At 43.4% G+C, this 16,634-nt stretch overlaps 1 protein-coding gene across 1 annotated transcript in view; it reads right to left on the reverse strand.

The window, feature by feature from the left end:
* ITPK1 (inositol-tetrakisphosphate 1-kinase) overlaps positions 1–15,854 on the reverse strand; it is a 234,570-nt gene extending 218,716 nt beyond the window's left edge. The window contains exon 1 of the mRNA XM_084631487.1: positions 14,923–15,854. Coding sequence (XP_084487613.1) covers positions 14,923–15,017 — 95 coding nt within the window. The 5' untranslated portion in view covers positions 15,018–15,854. The remainder of the gene's footprint in view (positions 1–14,922) is intronic.
* Between the last annotated feature and the right edge of the window lie 780 nt (positions 15,855–16,634).

The raw sequence follows: 16,634 nt of genomic DNA on the forward strand, positions 1-16,634 counted from the left end.
TTGAAAGTTTTGTTCTTCCTTTAGAAGAAGGCAGGCCAAGCCTTGCATCTTCTCCCACTGGTCAGACACCAGGAAGAGAGAGTACCTCAGGGAGAAAGGGCTAGGCCTAGCTTATGGCTGGGTGGAAGATTTGTTGGGTTGGTTGGGTTTTACAACTTTGTGGTAATTAAAAATAAAAACACAGACCCCAAGAGAAGCTACAATTGGATGAGAGAGACTGGAGGGAAAGGGGGGGGGTTAAGGAGACCTGAAGAAGGGCAAAACAGAGGCAGAACACTGCAGAGGTGCCCCTCGCCACAAGGGGGTGCTCAGAAGGAAGCTGGCTGTGTTAAAGGGAAGAAAAAGAAAAGGAAATGAACTCTGAACAAGCTTTTGCTACAGCAAAGGAGATCAGGCTAGCATATGGCAGCCCCTAGTCACTCTGCCTTCATAAAAGGCTCCAATAATTATCTCCTGCAGCCCTACTGCCAGCTAAAGACACCCACACAGAGGCAGGGCGTCACAGTTTCAAGACATTATTCAAGACTGAATAATATGTGCTTTAGCTGAAAACACTTCACCTAAATCCCTCTCTCACTGCAATGTGTTAATAGTGCTATTAGGTTGCACCACAAAAAGGAAAACACTGCCCACAAATGGCAATTTACTTTGAAGTTTAAAAGCACTGTTTGTGCTCCTAGGACTGAATATCCTCTGCTAAAACGCCTCACTAAAGGCAGCAGACAACACAGTGTAAGAGCAGTTGTGCATTTCTCTCTCTCACACACAAATCACTCAGCATAAGACAAGGAGGCAGGAGTGCCAAGAGACAGGAAATGTGAGTACTGTACTTGATGCTGCAAAAACATTTTGAGACTACTACAAAGAATATCTCCCTGGGCCAAACATGTATTCAGAATGTGCTTAAAAAAAGAGATCCTAGTAGCACAGCTCAGTGACAACCTGCCACAGTAACCATATTGATTTGAAACAGGCCCAAGTTCCTGTTTTAGTGATTTATAAGTTTACAGAAGCAGCAAAGACTTAGTACAACTAGCATGGAAGGGAGACAGTTCTCAGTTCTAATCCCAGCCACATCCCTGTTACCAATTGTGTGTGGTCATGAAAAATAACTTCCCACCACACCGCCCTGTGTCTCAGATTCTCCATTAATAAAAGATGGGAAGACGGTGTCTGGGTGTGTGCGAAAGAGACATGCATACAGAGTTCCCAGTGAAGTCAATGCAAAGTGGGTGCTGGACTGGGCTCTAAATCCAAAAGGTAAGGATTAGCCGTTGTACTGTGCTTTGATAATAGCAATACTTAGCACTCTTCAAGTCCAAACTGCTTTACAAACCTCTAATCCATCTGCAAAACAGCACCTCCAGACAGACTGGATCTTTACTTTACATATGGAGAAATGGACAGACAGGTAAGCGACTTGCCCAAGAGAAGTCAATTGCAGGGCTGGGTTTAGAACTCAAGACTTCATCTTCTAATCCTTTGCTCAAACCACTGGGACCACACCTTCCTTTTAAGGTGCACAACATCATATAAACAATAGAAATTATTAATTATGGTAACGACAATTGTTTTTTAAAAAACTAGATGAGTTTCACCATGAAGCTTGCTAACACAGAGCGCTTCTCACTCAAAGGAACGGTATCAATTTGTAATTTAGTCGGTTTAAAAACATAGGTAAAAGTAGTTTCAGTCTTAAAATGAATTCAAAATAGTAACACCTAACCCTGAGTCCCCCCCTGCCAAATGTTATGATTTCACAATTACATATCCCCATGTTTAAGACTTTTCTTTGCCTTCCCTATTTTTTTAGAAATACCCATACTAAGAAGAGAGACACACAAAAAAAAAGAGAAGCAATGTAACTGACTATACAAAAACCACTGACAAAAGCACAAAGCAAACACCGAAACAAAGTTTTGTCTCCAATCTCTTGCAGTTAGAGTCATGACCGTTTATTGCTACTTTAACAGCAGGTGAAAAACTGGCAACAAGGAGTGGGATTCAGTAGTGTCACATTAACTGACTGTACAAAAGAGAGATCAAAATCAGAGCAAAAGTATACTGTGCCAGCCTCCTCCCAAACAATGCTCATTGTGAGCAAACATGGGGTGCCAGGCTGCTGAGGAAACTGCTGCCCACAGCAGCACAAAGAGCATACAGTGGGGAAGAAAACTTGTGCTCAGAGACCTTGTGGTCCGCACAGCACATACTGAGGTATTATACAAGTATTTAATTTTAAAATAACCATTTAATGTCAACATGCCATATACATGAAAATGAAAGTGTCACGGGTAAACATAACACCTGACACACAGTTTGGCTCAAAACATTTTTCCCTGTTTTAACTTGTAGAATAAAACACCAAGATGATCCTACTTATTTCTCACACGATCACTTCTAGGTCATGCCAGCATCATAGCAGCAGGGCTCCACATTGCCACATGGGAGACTCAGGTTCTATCCAATGCAGGTACACCATGCCCATCAACATGACACCCAAGTGCTCTTCCAAGTTAAAAAACACACAAGCTGACAAACATCAGTGAAGTATGGTTTCCTCTCCACTCCAGTGCCCTTTCTTCTGGGACAGATGTATGAAGTTGTATGTTAGGAACGGTTTGGTTTTGATTAGTTAACCATACAAATGGGTATCTTATGTGAGACTTTGAGAGAAAACGAGGGCAAAGGAGGAGCATTTTTACATGTGGACTAGAAAACAGCAAAGCTCCTGCATAAATGAGTTCCAGAGTTTTGAGCTTGCCCTCAAGAAAGCCCTGTCCCCAAAGACATGAGCTTCCCCATTGCTGGGGACAGTTCCGCTGCCCCTAAGCAGCAGAGCAGTTGAGATCAATGAACCTCTGTGTGCTATACAAATCCTGGAGCTACACTAGAGCTCCTCCAGTAGAGGAATCAGAAGGGAACCAAGCTAGAGAGCTTTTTTTAAACAAAACCAGAATTATTTTTCACTGGGCTGACAGCTTAAACATACTTTTAATTGTTTTGATGTTTTGTTAAATCAGCTAGCCAGCAAGGATTTCCACTCCCCCTTTATCCACATGTTCGGAGAGAGCTCCGTGCACTAACTCCCTCACAAACAGATCCTGGGAGCTCACAGCCCAGAACGTCATTCCGAACAGAGAGGACAAAAATAAGGGGGGAAAACACCTTGCTGAAGTATTATGTTTTCCCACCTAACAGCACCCTGTTTTCTTAAACCATAATTAAAGCAGCTGCGTTTTTAAAAACTTTGAATACAGCATAAAAATCGGGAAAATTGTGAACAAAATATTCATGAGTTTCTCCCTCCAGCACCGTTTCCCCCAACTAGCTCTATCGCTAACCCATGTGTAGGGCCAGCAGGCCCCAAAGAAATTTTTGGGAGGGAGAGAAAACATTATGCACAGATGGAGGCATGCCCCAGAGCCAAAATACACTTCCCTTCTCTACCAGAGATGTCCAGAGCCCTAAAGGTTTACCCTTCTTTCCACAAATGACCCATCTTGAGGCAACCTTTCCTTCTACATGTTAAGGGCTGGATGCAATCCATGGGTCCAGAAGTTGCTAAGGAGCAACACAAGATGCTGTCTCTCATGGGACTCAGCATGCGGTCATCTCCCAGGGACAGCCAGTTTAGAATTGATGTTTCAGTATACAAAAAAAATCTGAAGGAAAAAAACATTTGTTCTTTCAAATGATAGCAAGAGGCAACCACGCTTTATAATCATATGGCCTCTGCCCCGTAGGTCTGCCTCAAATTGCTGCAGCTTCTACGTGAGGTCTTCCATTTATACAGGATTTTTCCCTCCTTCTGTTACTCTTAATTTTTTCAGCTAGAGATTAATGTTAGCATTCTCTGGAAGATATCCTAAAAGGGACAGGCCCTCCCCACAAACACACATAGACTTTAGCAATTTTCTTTTACTGCTCATGAAAGGTGCCAGACTGACAGCTCCAATGAATTAAGCCCTCTCTTTATCCACAGAACAAGCTTCATCTATACTCCTCTTCCCACCCCTTCAAACTGCAAGCATATCTAAATCCTGACCTTCATTAATCGCTCTACCACACTGCTCTGGCCTCAAAGAGAGCTTCTCAGAACATGATTCCCAGTAACCTGTTCTATATTGGACACTAACCCCAGAAACAAAGATGCATCATCAAACATCTTGAAAAAGAAGAGGGAAACAGGATGAAAGCACTGAATTGGATTATCAGTACACATGTAAGGCTACATGCAGTGTCTAGATGAAACAGCAATTTTAGACCAGTGTGTTTGTGTTTTCTTTTTCTCTCTCACTCTTGCAAAGCACAGTCTCAGAACATTTTCAGCGGTATGATCATTGTGCAAACTAGAGCTGATCTGAAATTCTGAGACAATTTTTCCCCACCAAAAATTCAAATTTGTCAAAACCAAAACTTTTTGCAGAAATGTATGTTTTGACAAAACTTTCATCAGGAAGAGAGACAGACAAAGAGGGGAAACCAGAACAGCCGGTAATCCAGTAGTCAGGGCACACATCTGGGAGAGCCAGATTCAAGTCCTTGCTCTGAATCAGTCAGTGCTGAGAGACTTGAACCTGGGTTTCACACATCCCAGGTGAGTGCCCTAACCAACAGACTACGAGCTATTGTTCGGGAGGGGTTGAAGGAGGTATGTTTTTATTTATTTTTTTTAACCAAAATAAAATTTTGAAAGGTGTCAATGCCAAATGGAAGCAAATGCCAAAACCTTGACATTTTTCACAAAATGGAATTCTTGTCTTCCAGCCAGACCTAAACACATTGAAGTCTGTGGTTTTCTTTAGCAACCAAAGTTCATTTGAGTGACTACAGTGCAAGGACCTAGAAGCTCTCGTGACTCTAAATACTGCACCAAACAAGCACTGCGAACTAACAGAAAACAAAAGAGGCTCCTCATTCACAATATTATTCAAAGGACAAAAACAGATTTTGTTTGGAGTTGAAACAACAGTTGCACTTCCTGGCTACAGAAAGGTACATGTTGCTCCTGCATTATACTGTACTTTGCTCTGTGAAAGCCACTATTAGGTACCATAATCATCTAAACCTAGCCAATAAACTGTACCTCAAGAGTCCTGGCTCTTTCCTGTCTTTCACTAAAAGTGGTGGCTGTGTTTTACACAAGAGCCCGTACTGCTGTACTGGGATATGCAAAATTTGATGACTGTTTAGTGCAAGGATAAAGACAGACTGGCTGACTTTTCTTTTAAACAGGCCATAGTCTGCTTGGAGGTTGGGGGGGGCGAGAGAGACACCTTTTCCTGAAAGCAAAAGTGTTTGAGAAACTGTTGGGACTTCTAATTATTTTGCAACCCTTTTAACTGAAAAGTTAACTAACATTTTTCATTTATCAAAAAATGTTTTTAAAATAAAAAGCGTTTATAACCATTTAAAAAAACTAACATTGAAACTGGTTACATTTTGAACCCTGCAAAATGGAAGTAAATTCAGAATGCCTTGTAAATATATGTATAACATAAAGTGTGTGTATATATATATATATATACACACACACACACACACTTTCCTAAAAAAAAAAAAAAAAAAGATCATTGCAAGGCCAAGAACCAAGACTAAAAAGGGACAAGAACACACCTTATATCCTTCAAATCTCTCACCTCTTCATGATGCCTACAAAACACCCAAAAGTGGCTAGGCTTCTGATGTACTATTACTTCTGCTTATTCCACCTATCACTAAGCTCACTAGTACTTTGTGCTCTCTCTCACCCCATCTATTCGTTGTGGCCATATGTTCTCTTGTCATACACTTAGGCCTTGATCCTGCAAATGCGAACAGGTGGACAGGACTGCTGCACCAATGCCTGAACAGGCTTCCACATGGGTGCAGTGGTCCCCAACAATTGCAGGATTGGTTTTAAGACTGTAAAGCCTTTGGAGCAGGGACTCTCTTTTTGTTACATACATGTACAGTGGGGCCCTGACTGAGGCATCCAGGAGCTACTACAATACAAACAAATGGAGGAGTAAGATCCATTATTTTTTATATACATCTCATGTGTTTTAATCTAAAAAGGTTAAAGGGAAATACTACAGAGTCTCACTGAAACACATTTAAAATAGTACAGTTAGTACAACGATGACACTTAAATCCAGGAATTAGGATATTTCTTAATATATTGCTGAATAATATATTCATTACATAGTTCTGAAGCCGATTATATATCATGGCCTTCCCATCTGAACACTTGTCCCTTTACGCCCTTGTAATGAAATCCTGCTGACAAGATAAAGAATAAGCTGACCTCTGACACTGGTTCTTGTGAGAGTAGAAGTCATTTACAAGTGGCACAGTGAGACACAAAGCATTTTATCACTGTGGTTGAGATGAGGGTGGCCAATTACAAATGAACACTTATGATACTGTCATTTCTGTCCAATGCCGTTAACCACCTCTCACACACACCATTTGTTCAGTTAGCTATTAACTGATAATCTCAACTTGCAGATAGCTTTAGCAAAGTGAGACAGGGAGTAAACAGCATTATATACCCAAATGCAGCAGTTTCTTTACTATGCTGAACTCTAAAAAAATGTCTGAACTATTTAATGTAGTACTGTTATAGCACATTAAAGCACTCTAGAGAACTTTTAGCGGACACTAGCAGGGTCCATGTGGACCAATTAGTACACAACACGTTAGTGAGGTTCAGAAATTACACCCTCCCTACTACATGTTACTGCTCCTTGTAGATAAGCCCTAAATTATACTGTGTCCTGGAGTCAACTTCTCTGTGCCTCAGTCATGTCTCTCCCCACAACCAGGCATAAATATTTTTGCTGTTAAGCTTACGCCAACGTGTGTAAAGCATTTTAAAATCCTTAAGTGAAAAGTGCTAACAATTAGCTATCGCTGGATTGGATATCATGTTTTTATGCATAAATTCCTTCAGTTTTCAGTCTAAAATGGACCCACCACACTATCCTGGCACAGCTAATTCCAGTGTTGCACAGCCTCAACAGTTTGCTGGCCAACCACTGCCAAGGATAACTCACTAAGTCATTCAATTCTCAATATGCTCTGCCATTTTAGTGCTTGTTAAATATGTAAAGCGAGTTGGGAACATTAGATACTAGTGACTTCTCAAAATCAAAGCTGAGGTAGTTCATTTTCCACTCTCCCTCTCCCCAATCTTCTTAATTTCAGAGGTGTTTGTAAGTGTCAGGGGAATGATGAGCCAACATGAAATCAAAAAGCTATGGTGCCAAATACTGTTTCCATTGAAGGTACAGGAGCACAGTGTCAAATATAAAAACCCTCAATGTTACAGCCTCATTGACCTCTCCATTCTAACACTTTTCTAGGAAATGAGGTTGTGTAGTACAGCAGTTCTTTCTGAGGCCCTCACAACATGCTATAAAAACTTCAGGGCCCAGCAGGGGAGGGGGCTTGAACATATGTGTAGTTTGACTTCTATTTTGGGTGGGCAGGGGCCAACTGGGCTTGAGCCAGCTCTGCACGGCAGGGTCTGGGGAGGGAGTGTCACCTCCACCCACTGCCTCACCTCAGCAGGCCACCCGCTTGTCTGGGTTGAGGGGGGGGGGGGGAAGAGAAGGGCACACGCAACCAAAAATTATAACTCAAAGGTAGGGGCCTCAGCTCAAAAATATTGAAAATAGCTCAGAGGACAGACGGGGGTAGCTCAGGGCTGTGCGCAGGCAAGGGGTAGCTCAGGGTGCAGGCAGGGGTATAGCTAGGGGCTGCGTGCAGACGGAGGGGGTAGCTCAGGGTGCAGGGAGAGGTAGCTAGGGGCTGTGTGCCAGGAGGGCCCCTGCGGTTCCTGTTCCCCGAGGGCTCTGCCAGCCACAGAGCCAGGTCCCCTGCCCAGGCAGCTCTTACCGCCTGCGTGAGTGAAGGGGGTGGGGAGAGAAGGTGGTGGGGGTAGGGGGGGGTGGAACTGCCCCAGGACTGCCCTGCTCTTGCACTGTAGTTTCGGGGTGGGGGGGGGGGAACACCTCTGTGTCCCCCCAACTCTGCCCATGGGCTCAGGGCTTCTGCCCCATGGTGGGCACTGGGGCTCGAGAATTCAGCCCTGCTGCTCCTGGCTTCAATCAGGCAGGGGGTACCAGGGATCGGGGCTTCAACCCCGCAGTTCCTGGCTTGCGAGAGGTGCTGGGGTTCACACTCTGGGTTTTAGCCGCAGGGCTCTGCGGACCCCCTGTTGAGAACCGCTGGTTTAGTATATATAGGCCTTATATTTTAGCTCACTAATTAGATTGTAACATAACAGGTCTAAATCATCATCATCATCTTTGTAACAATGATCTTGCTCATCAAAATCCAAAGGGCTCCATATGGAGTGAAACTGATCCACAAAGAAATAGCTTTTGGTCTTCATTATTCTTCAGTATCGTTCACACTTATTTAAAAAAAAAAAAAATCTTCAAGATACTCTGGACATAATTAGCAAGGAGAATTTCACTAGGAAAATGACATTTTAACATGGCTTTTCTAGACTGGAGAAGGAAATGCTTGTTCTTACACATTTTAAAAGATATACTGTTGTTGCTTAGCACCCAAATGTCCAACAGCGGTAAGGCCTCTTTAAAATATTGATTTTTAGCCTGACAGCACTCTTTCAAAGGAACGTTCCCTCAACTCACACACACACCCGCCAAACATAATAGTCTAAGGCAAGTTTCAGAGTAACAGCCGTGTTAGTCTCTATTCGCAAAAAGAAAAGGAGTATTTGTGGCACCTTAGAGACTAACCAATTTATTTGAGCATAAGCTTGCATCCGATGAAGTGAGCTGTAGCTCACGAAAGCTTGAGACTAACCAATTTATTTGAGCATAAGCTTGCATCCGATGAAGTGAGCTGTAGCTCACAAAAGCTTATGCTCAAATAAATTGGTTAGTCTCTAAGGTGCCACAAGTACTCCTTTTCTTTTTGATAATAGTCTAACAGACTGAGCAAAGGTGTGGGATCCAGAGTTCTTGGCAAGCATTCAGTGTTCCACCTTCTCCTGTCCTCGATCCCCGACCCCACCTGCCCCAAACTCTTTTGTTTGCCAGCTGGAGCAGAAGGGGTTCAGCGCCACAATGGACTGCATGGGGATCAAGACCAGGATGAGTGTGCAGAACTGGTGTGTGTTTGGGAAATAGTGGAAGGAGCTTTCTTGTTGAACAGGAGGAACAAGAACCTGCGACGGCTATAATAAAAGCAGGAGACATCCCAGTTCCCTGAGGGCTTTCAAGTTACCAATTCAGAAGTCAGCATGGATTAAGTGGTACTCTTAACTATGCAGCACTAGATCAATAAAGATCAAACCATCATTTCAGCTTGCCTCTCCTGGGGTGAAATTTAGCACCTGTGTGTGAACTGATGCTAATTCCTAGCTCTAGATCTGGCTCTGCCAATGACTCAGTTAAACGTGCAGTTACGACCAGAAAAGTAGCACCTTCTCACTTTATAGATCAGATCCCAAGGGCCTTCAAAGTCACAGCTGCCACTTTTACTGATCACAATAAACTGACTACCTGTTACCTCTGCAGAGCGACCGTGGCTACGGGAAAGCAAGCTGGATTCTATTTTGACTCGCTTCACAGGAACCATTCATTCAGTTCCAAATGAAGAACCATTACTACTGGTGCTCCTACGTGAGCCAAGAACGCAGCTTGACTTTCATACACCAGAGGAGGAAAAAACACCTTTTAACTTGCAAGAGGAGGACCTTGAACCTGAAGTTACAGCGACCTCAAAAATGGAAGCCTAAAACTGTCATTTTGAGAGAGACTCCTACGAGAGCCACCACACACCTTAATATGTTTTCCTCTGCTGTAAAATGGGGATACTACTACTTTGAGTGCTATGAAGACTAGCTAAAGTTTGTATAGTACTTTGAAGATATCAGACACTATAAAAGTACCTCTGATTAGGTAGAGGGCAAAATGCCTTCTGAATAAAACTAAGTTCCAGCCACACAAATAGAACCATTATTGTGGATTACTGGATTTATGAATGAGAAATAAAGGCGATAAGAAGAAAAATGCACCAATAGAAGAGTGCTTGTTTCAATTAGCAATAGACTGGATGCATCCAAGCCAGGTGCTTATTTTTTCTATGTCTGCATTTCAGATGCCTTGCTCCACTGTTTCATTGGGATATGTTCAGTGTCATCTTAAAGGAAGCTGTCAAGTTTTCAGATGAACAGCATGTTATCTGGATTGTATCACAGGATGTACAGTATCAATCTTCATTCTCCTAACGTGCCGTTCAAATAACTTTCCGGGGTGTTCTTGTAACTACACCAACCCTAAAATCCCACCTCAGATCAAACTTCTGTTTCAGAGAGTACTGCTTACATTTAAACCCTCCCCATAGTCAGGAGTGGTGGTTTCTGAATTAGTAAGGAGCCAACAAAATTGAAAGTAGAGATGCAGGAATTAACATATGCACATACTAGGAACTACTTTTCAGGAACCTTCTGCAATATAAAGAGGCCAGATTTATTATCATCCTAAATCAAACTGCTTTGTGGAAAAAAAGATGTACCAGAAAAAGGACTCTTGGCTCCTTAATCTAAGGTAAATTACTGTTAGTCCACTAAACACAGGCATGTAATGAAAATATAGATAATTTGAGCCACTCCTGCAGCCCAGTGGGTGTGGTCTGTGATCCCAGAGAGTAGTTAGGATCCTAGAATGTAGCAAACACACTGCAAACTTTCTTTGGGGGTGGAGGAAGATGACCCCCTCACTTCACTGTGGACAGTGTTCACAGTGGTTTCAAGAGGCAGTACATCGATCCATAGCTAGAAGAAAGGTCACTCCTGCGGGAAGAAGGAGCACTGAACCCCCATACCCCCAAAAGGTCATCAGTAGTTCACTCCCACCTTCAGGATAATTTCTAACACCTGATGGCTTGCAGCTATTGGTGAGAATTGCAGAGAAAGAAACTTTACTCCCTGCTATTACTCCTTGTATGACTTCTCGTGATACAATATTGCACACCAGTGTAGGTAACAATTGGAGCTATTGACCAGCATGCCTATGTTTAATTTTTATAATTTCTGCAGTCTTTGAAGCCAACTGGCACAAGCCATGCATTTAACAAAATCAGTATTTAGTTTTTTGTGGGGAGCTGAGATTAAAGAAAATCCCAAATTCTTCCTGGAAAAACATGCAATATACTTAATGGTTTGCTATACAAAGAATATGCTTAATTTAATATTCTCAGATCAAAATGATTCCTAAATCTCTGTATCAAATCTCATATTTGGCTTTTTGTGCTTAGTCCAGTAAACATAAGAAACATGAATAAAAGTTCAGAACAGAAAAAAACAAACACACCTATCTATAGCTCTGACAGTAGTGTTTACCCCTGTTTTATGAAGCTGATTTGCTAAGACTGGTAGCTTATAAAATGCTACTAGGGAGGTTTAACTGCACAAAGGCAGCTAAATTCTACAGATCACAGAAGCCAGGCTGAGGGCGGGGGAAGAAATATGTATATGTGCAATGCTCTAATTCACCACGGTTATTTCCTAGGCCCATAAAAATATTCTTATCCTAAAGCAACAAAAACATGCTAGATGACCAGTGAAACCAGTTTCTATGGCCTTAAGTAGAAGTGATACATGCACTGTAGGAGGACTTACTCAAACACTCAAGATAATGAAAAAGAATGTCCCCTTTGTGTAGAATCCTAATAATGAAATCTTATCCATTCGGTTTTCTATAGAAAAAAGAAGTGTTCCTCCACTGAACCAATCCAGACATTGTCTACACTAATCAAAAATCCACAGCCTGAAAACTGTTAGTTATTATTTGTATTGCAGTAGCACCTAGAGGCTCCAAACAAGATTTAGTGCCTTCGCTTTTTCATATTTGTCAATCAGTGGCTGACTTGTCACTCAGACTTCTTAGCGGGAAAGCAGTTTGGTTTGTTCACACAAGGGGTTGTTGCAACTGGTGTTCAGCAAGTGGAGTTTCTGTGGAATCCCTCATTTCCATTTTCTCATGTTGGTGGAAACTCGCAGAAATTGATTTTTACAGCACAACTTCTATCATCCACTTTCCTCTTTTGTGGAAAGAGAACAGCAGCACCAGGCACTCTTACTCTAATCACTGGGACACTGAAATGCACAAATGTGACTTGGCATGCAGAGTAACTCCAAGATCTACCATGTCACTGAGTACACCCTCAGACAGATCCACAGCTAGTTTGCTATTACCACAGATAGTTTGCTATTACATTCTTGCCACTTAGCCTGGTTTGGATGGAAGTTCTGGGACTCCTGGCACCTCACTACTGCCCTCAATGCACAGCTCACTTTCTGATGCTAAACAGACCAGCTCTCTGTGAAAGCCCTCATTTTCCTTTGGGAAAGAGGCCTTTGTAGATGCTGGAACTCCCCATTAATTTCAAGGGTGCCAAGCACATAGAACTCATCTCAGGATCAAGCCCATATCTATCTGTAGTACTGATATGGCCCCCCATTACCACAGTATTCAAGTACATCACAATCTTTTATTGTGTATGTCCTCAATACCCCATGAGGTGCAGCGTTATTGCTATCCCCATTTTACAGATGGAGAATGGAGGCACAACAAGACTAAGTGACTTGCCAAAAAAATCTCACAGGAAGTCTCTGGTAGAAGTGGGAATAGAATGCAGATCTTCCCAATTCACAGCCTAGCATTTTATTCACTGAGTCATCCTTCCTCAACTAGGCCTTGTCTAAACTGGGGAAATCCATCCAGAAATATTAACTGGTTTTAAAAATGAGTTGGAGCACTAGCACAGACAAGGCAAAAAAACAGATGGACCAGTTTTTAAAACCAGTTTAGCTAAACCGCCTTTCAGCAGCTGTACTCTGAGACTCTGGGCCTATTTACACTTCAGTGCCAGTAACACCCATTAACATAATTGTGCAGTATGTGTGGAAATTATAGAGCAGTGTTACGTAATACAGTAATACAAGTGCACAATGTGGGAAAATTAAACAACTTACAAGACAGTCAGAAAGAGAAACAAAACGGTTTGAGGAGGGGAGGGGAGGGGAGAGGGGCAGAGAAACTTGGATTCCTACACAGAGGATGCAGAATGCTGGATACCTGGCACAAAGAAATAGAGTAGAATCTATGTATGTTTAGAGTCTAACATAACAGCCCTATTAGTTTTAGGTTATGAAATCTGGTGTACAGTAACCATCAGATCCTTTTATGAGCACAGGAAAAAGTGTACAGCACCAAAATGAACCAGAAAGTCAGTTAAGCAGGTTTTAGCCCCAGCATCAGTCATTAATGAAGCAGTTTGTTTACATGACCAAAAAGGGAAATTATATATTAAATTGGAACTTGTGATCTATTTACATACAGTAAATTTACCCAAAATCTTATTTCTGTGAATTTTAATAAAATACAAAGTGATTGGAACACAAACTGATATGCCACTTTTCTGTCATTTGGTTAAACTGCTTTTCCATTTTCCCCTTCATCTTTACAAAAAGAACTTGTGGTGAAAGTTCCTTAATCATAAGTGACGTTGGCCAAACTTTAAGAAAATAGGAGACTTATCTAGTATGACATGCATATTATTGACACCAAATTTTAAAAGTTTGTGTGTAAACAGAGTGAATTTAGGAACAGTAGTTAATTAAGAGGTATTTTAATATTGGAAAAAATCTAATAATGAACTCCGATAGTTCACATTTGCCAGTTAGTTGAAAACTCTGACATTTACTGTTACTTCACTCATGGAATCAAATTATTAACAGATTCTATTAAGCAATATAGCATATGTCCTTGTAACTACACGTAATAGTAGTTGTATAACTAAAAGAGTAACCTGTAGTAAAAAGTCTAACATCCCACCAATGGGGGTGAATACAGGCATTTACACTAATGCAGAAATCCCCTAAGCATCCCTGGAAGATTAAAATGTTACACAGGGACTGAAAATATTCTAAAACCCCAATATTTTGTGGTATGACACCCAGAAAATTAACCAGCCACCCACATGGAATTTATTAACAGAAGCCATCATGCTTCTCTTTAAAGAACTTGGTGGGATTCAAAAAAGCCTGATTTGGATTATTTTATCAGGAAAACAGGAGAGCTCAAGGAGGGATGTGCAAATAGAAATGTGCGCAAGTCTCAGAGCATGACTATGTCTCATCCGCACTCACACAATCAAAACCACAGTTCAAACTCGAGTTTCTCAGAAGTTTGCGACATACTATGGTAAAAGCCATATCAACAGTATCATGCATATGAAAAAGGGAAGCAAAGAGACTTCAGATCAAGATCTAGAAAACCAGTTTTGGGGTCAAGGGATACTGAACAGGTGGGGGGTGGAAGTCATGCATGCAGTCTGCCAAGAAAGACTGTCAATGTACACCGCTCCTCTCTCTTCCCCAAGAAAATGATACATGGATGCCTGGGTATCAGTTCCATTCTGCCCGGCTACTTCTAGCCTAGTGGAAATTGACACCATGCACAGTTTAAGATTTCTTACTCCTTGTATGCAATGTAGAGGAAAACATTAAAGAAAACCTTCTTACACAGGTAATAGTAAAGGTCAACTTAAAGCAGCCTGGCTACCAAACTTCTTTTTTGTCCCTGCCCACAATGGAACCCCAAGTCAATAGCATGCTTTCACTTCACCACCATGCCAGGCATTGCTTCCATGACAATCCTAGACCCAGGCTGTTAAAATTTATGACTCAATTTCCAAGCAGCAGTCACCCTGCTCTTAAGCAATACTATATTATAATTGCATGTTAATTTGATAACCAGAGATGCAGCTGAAGGCCCACAATGTCAAATGTACTTTGGAGAGAGGGTAAAAGACAGACTGTCAAAGCTCTAGCGAGACAGAGGAGGTTGACTGCCCCGTGCCCCCCATTATAGCTCGTCAGGATTTGTTCCTTACCTGCAGAGCTCTGCAAAGGCCTGAAAATTCAGCTTCTTGATCTTCTTTTCACTCAGCCAATAACCAACTCTTTTCCCTTTCAGAAAGGTCTGCATCTTTCCTTACCCTCCAGCGGAGTGGGGGTGGGAGTTATTTTTAAAGGAGGAAAGAGAAAAGTCTTGTACACAAGATGCAGCAGCTTGGTACGGAGGTGCCTCCCTCCCAAAAAAAGAAGTCTCTAGAGGGAAGTCATTCAGTCCTTGGGGTGCAAGGAACTCTGAGAGGGGCAAAACGGGAAAATCCAGGGGAGGGGCTTTAATATTTCCTATGCACTTGGGTTTTGTTGTTTAAACAACAACAAAATCAGAGGCTGTCTCGGAAGCCGCCAGCAATTTTCCCCAGACAGACCCCGCGCTTGGCTGGCTCGGGCAGGGTCCAGGCTCCCTGAGCAGCAGTAACTTGCGTGCAATCCCCTTGCAGGCCCTCCCAGGAAAGGGAAAGCGGAGAGGCTGAGTGGGAAGGTGCCTCTGGCGGAGGGGAAGCTTCTACCTTCTGAAATCCTCCTCCGTGCGCTAATGGAGCAGCCCGCGGAGCGAGCACAGCGCCGCGGCTCTCCGAGCAGCAGCGGAGCCCCGAGCAAGCCTCTGCCCCAGGCTACAGAGGCGAGCCCCAGTGGCCGTCGGCCTGCACGCTCGGGCAGCGGGAGACCAGCTCGCTTCCTTCCCCCGCTGCTGCTGCTGCTGCTGCCGCCTCTCACGTCTCCATTTGCCCGCTATTCCGAGCCGCCTCCACTTCCTCCTGCCGCGGCTGGTTCCTCCTCCCTCCACCCCCAAAGCAGGAGGGTGGGCGAGCAAGGACACACCCTCCCGGGGGCTGCGCCAGGCTGCTGCGCCTCCTGCCCGAAGGAGAGCTTGCGAGCCGCAGCCCCGGCCGGCCGGCACCCGGCTCCCTACCTACTCCCCGCGTCTCTGCCGCGCAGCAGGCGGGCCCTGGCAGGGAGGCGGGCAGGGGCAAACCGCTGCGGCTGGACCTGCAGGGGGCAGCACCGGGCTCCAGCTCCTTAAAAACGCAGCGCGCGCGCGCACACACACACCCCCTCCCCCCCGCCCCCCCCCTTTTTAGGGCTGGTCGTGCCTGGGCTAGTGCTCTCTCCTGTGGCCTGGTGGAGGATGGGGTTTGAAAAGTGTGGTTTTCCAGTGTTAAACGATGAGTCATTTCTAAAAGGGGAGGATGAAGCCGGGGGGGGGGGGACACAAGAGGACTGGGGGTAGGGGGTCCCCCTTCACACACAGCCCAGAAAAGCTGCCTTTACTACCTTCCATTCAGTGGAACTGCGGGCATCTGAAAGGCAAAATCTTGCTCTTCTTCAGAGTTATTCAGTCTTTATGAGCCAGGGATACATGCTACCCCAGCAAAGACCGCTGAGCAGTAGGGGAGAGGGATGATCCCCTGTCCACTCACCAATACCTGCCTTTGATTGGAAATGAAACACAGGAGATCTTCCCCTCAGCTGATCCCCTGCCTCATCTTCTTGCCCCCGCTCCCAAGATTTACCATTTGAAAGAAGAAGAAAACACGGACATCACATATATTTCCTTTTAAACCAGAAAGATAATATTCCCTGTACTTAAAGTGATTTCAGACAAGACTGGAGATCAAGAACATTTTAGTCTCCTCCCTTTTATTCTATTCAATGTTGTATTTCCAGTTAAACCACCACTGGATGCAGCGCC

This window comes from Lepidochelys olivacea (assembly GCF_965140295.1).
Source record: "Lepidochelys olivacea isolate rLepOli2 genome assembly, chromosome: 6".
Classification (NCBI taxonomy): Eukaryota; Metazoa; Chordata; order Testudines; family Cheloniidae; genus Lepidochelys; species Lepidochelys olivacea.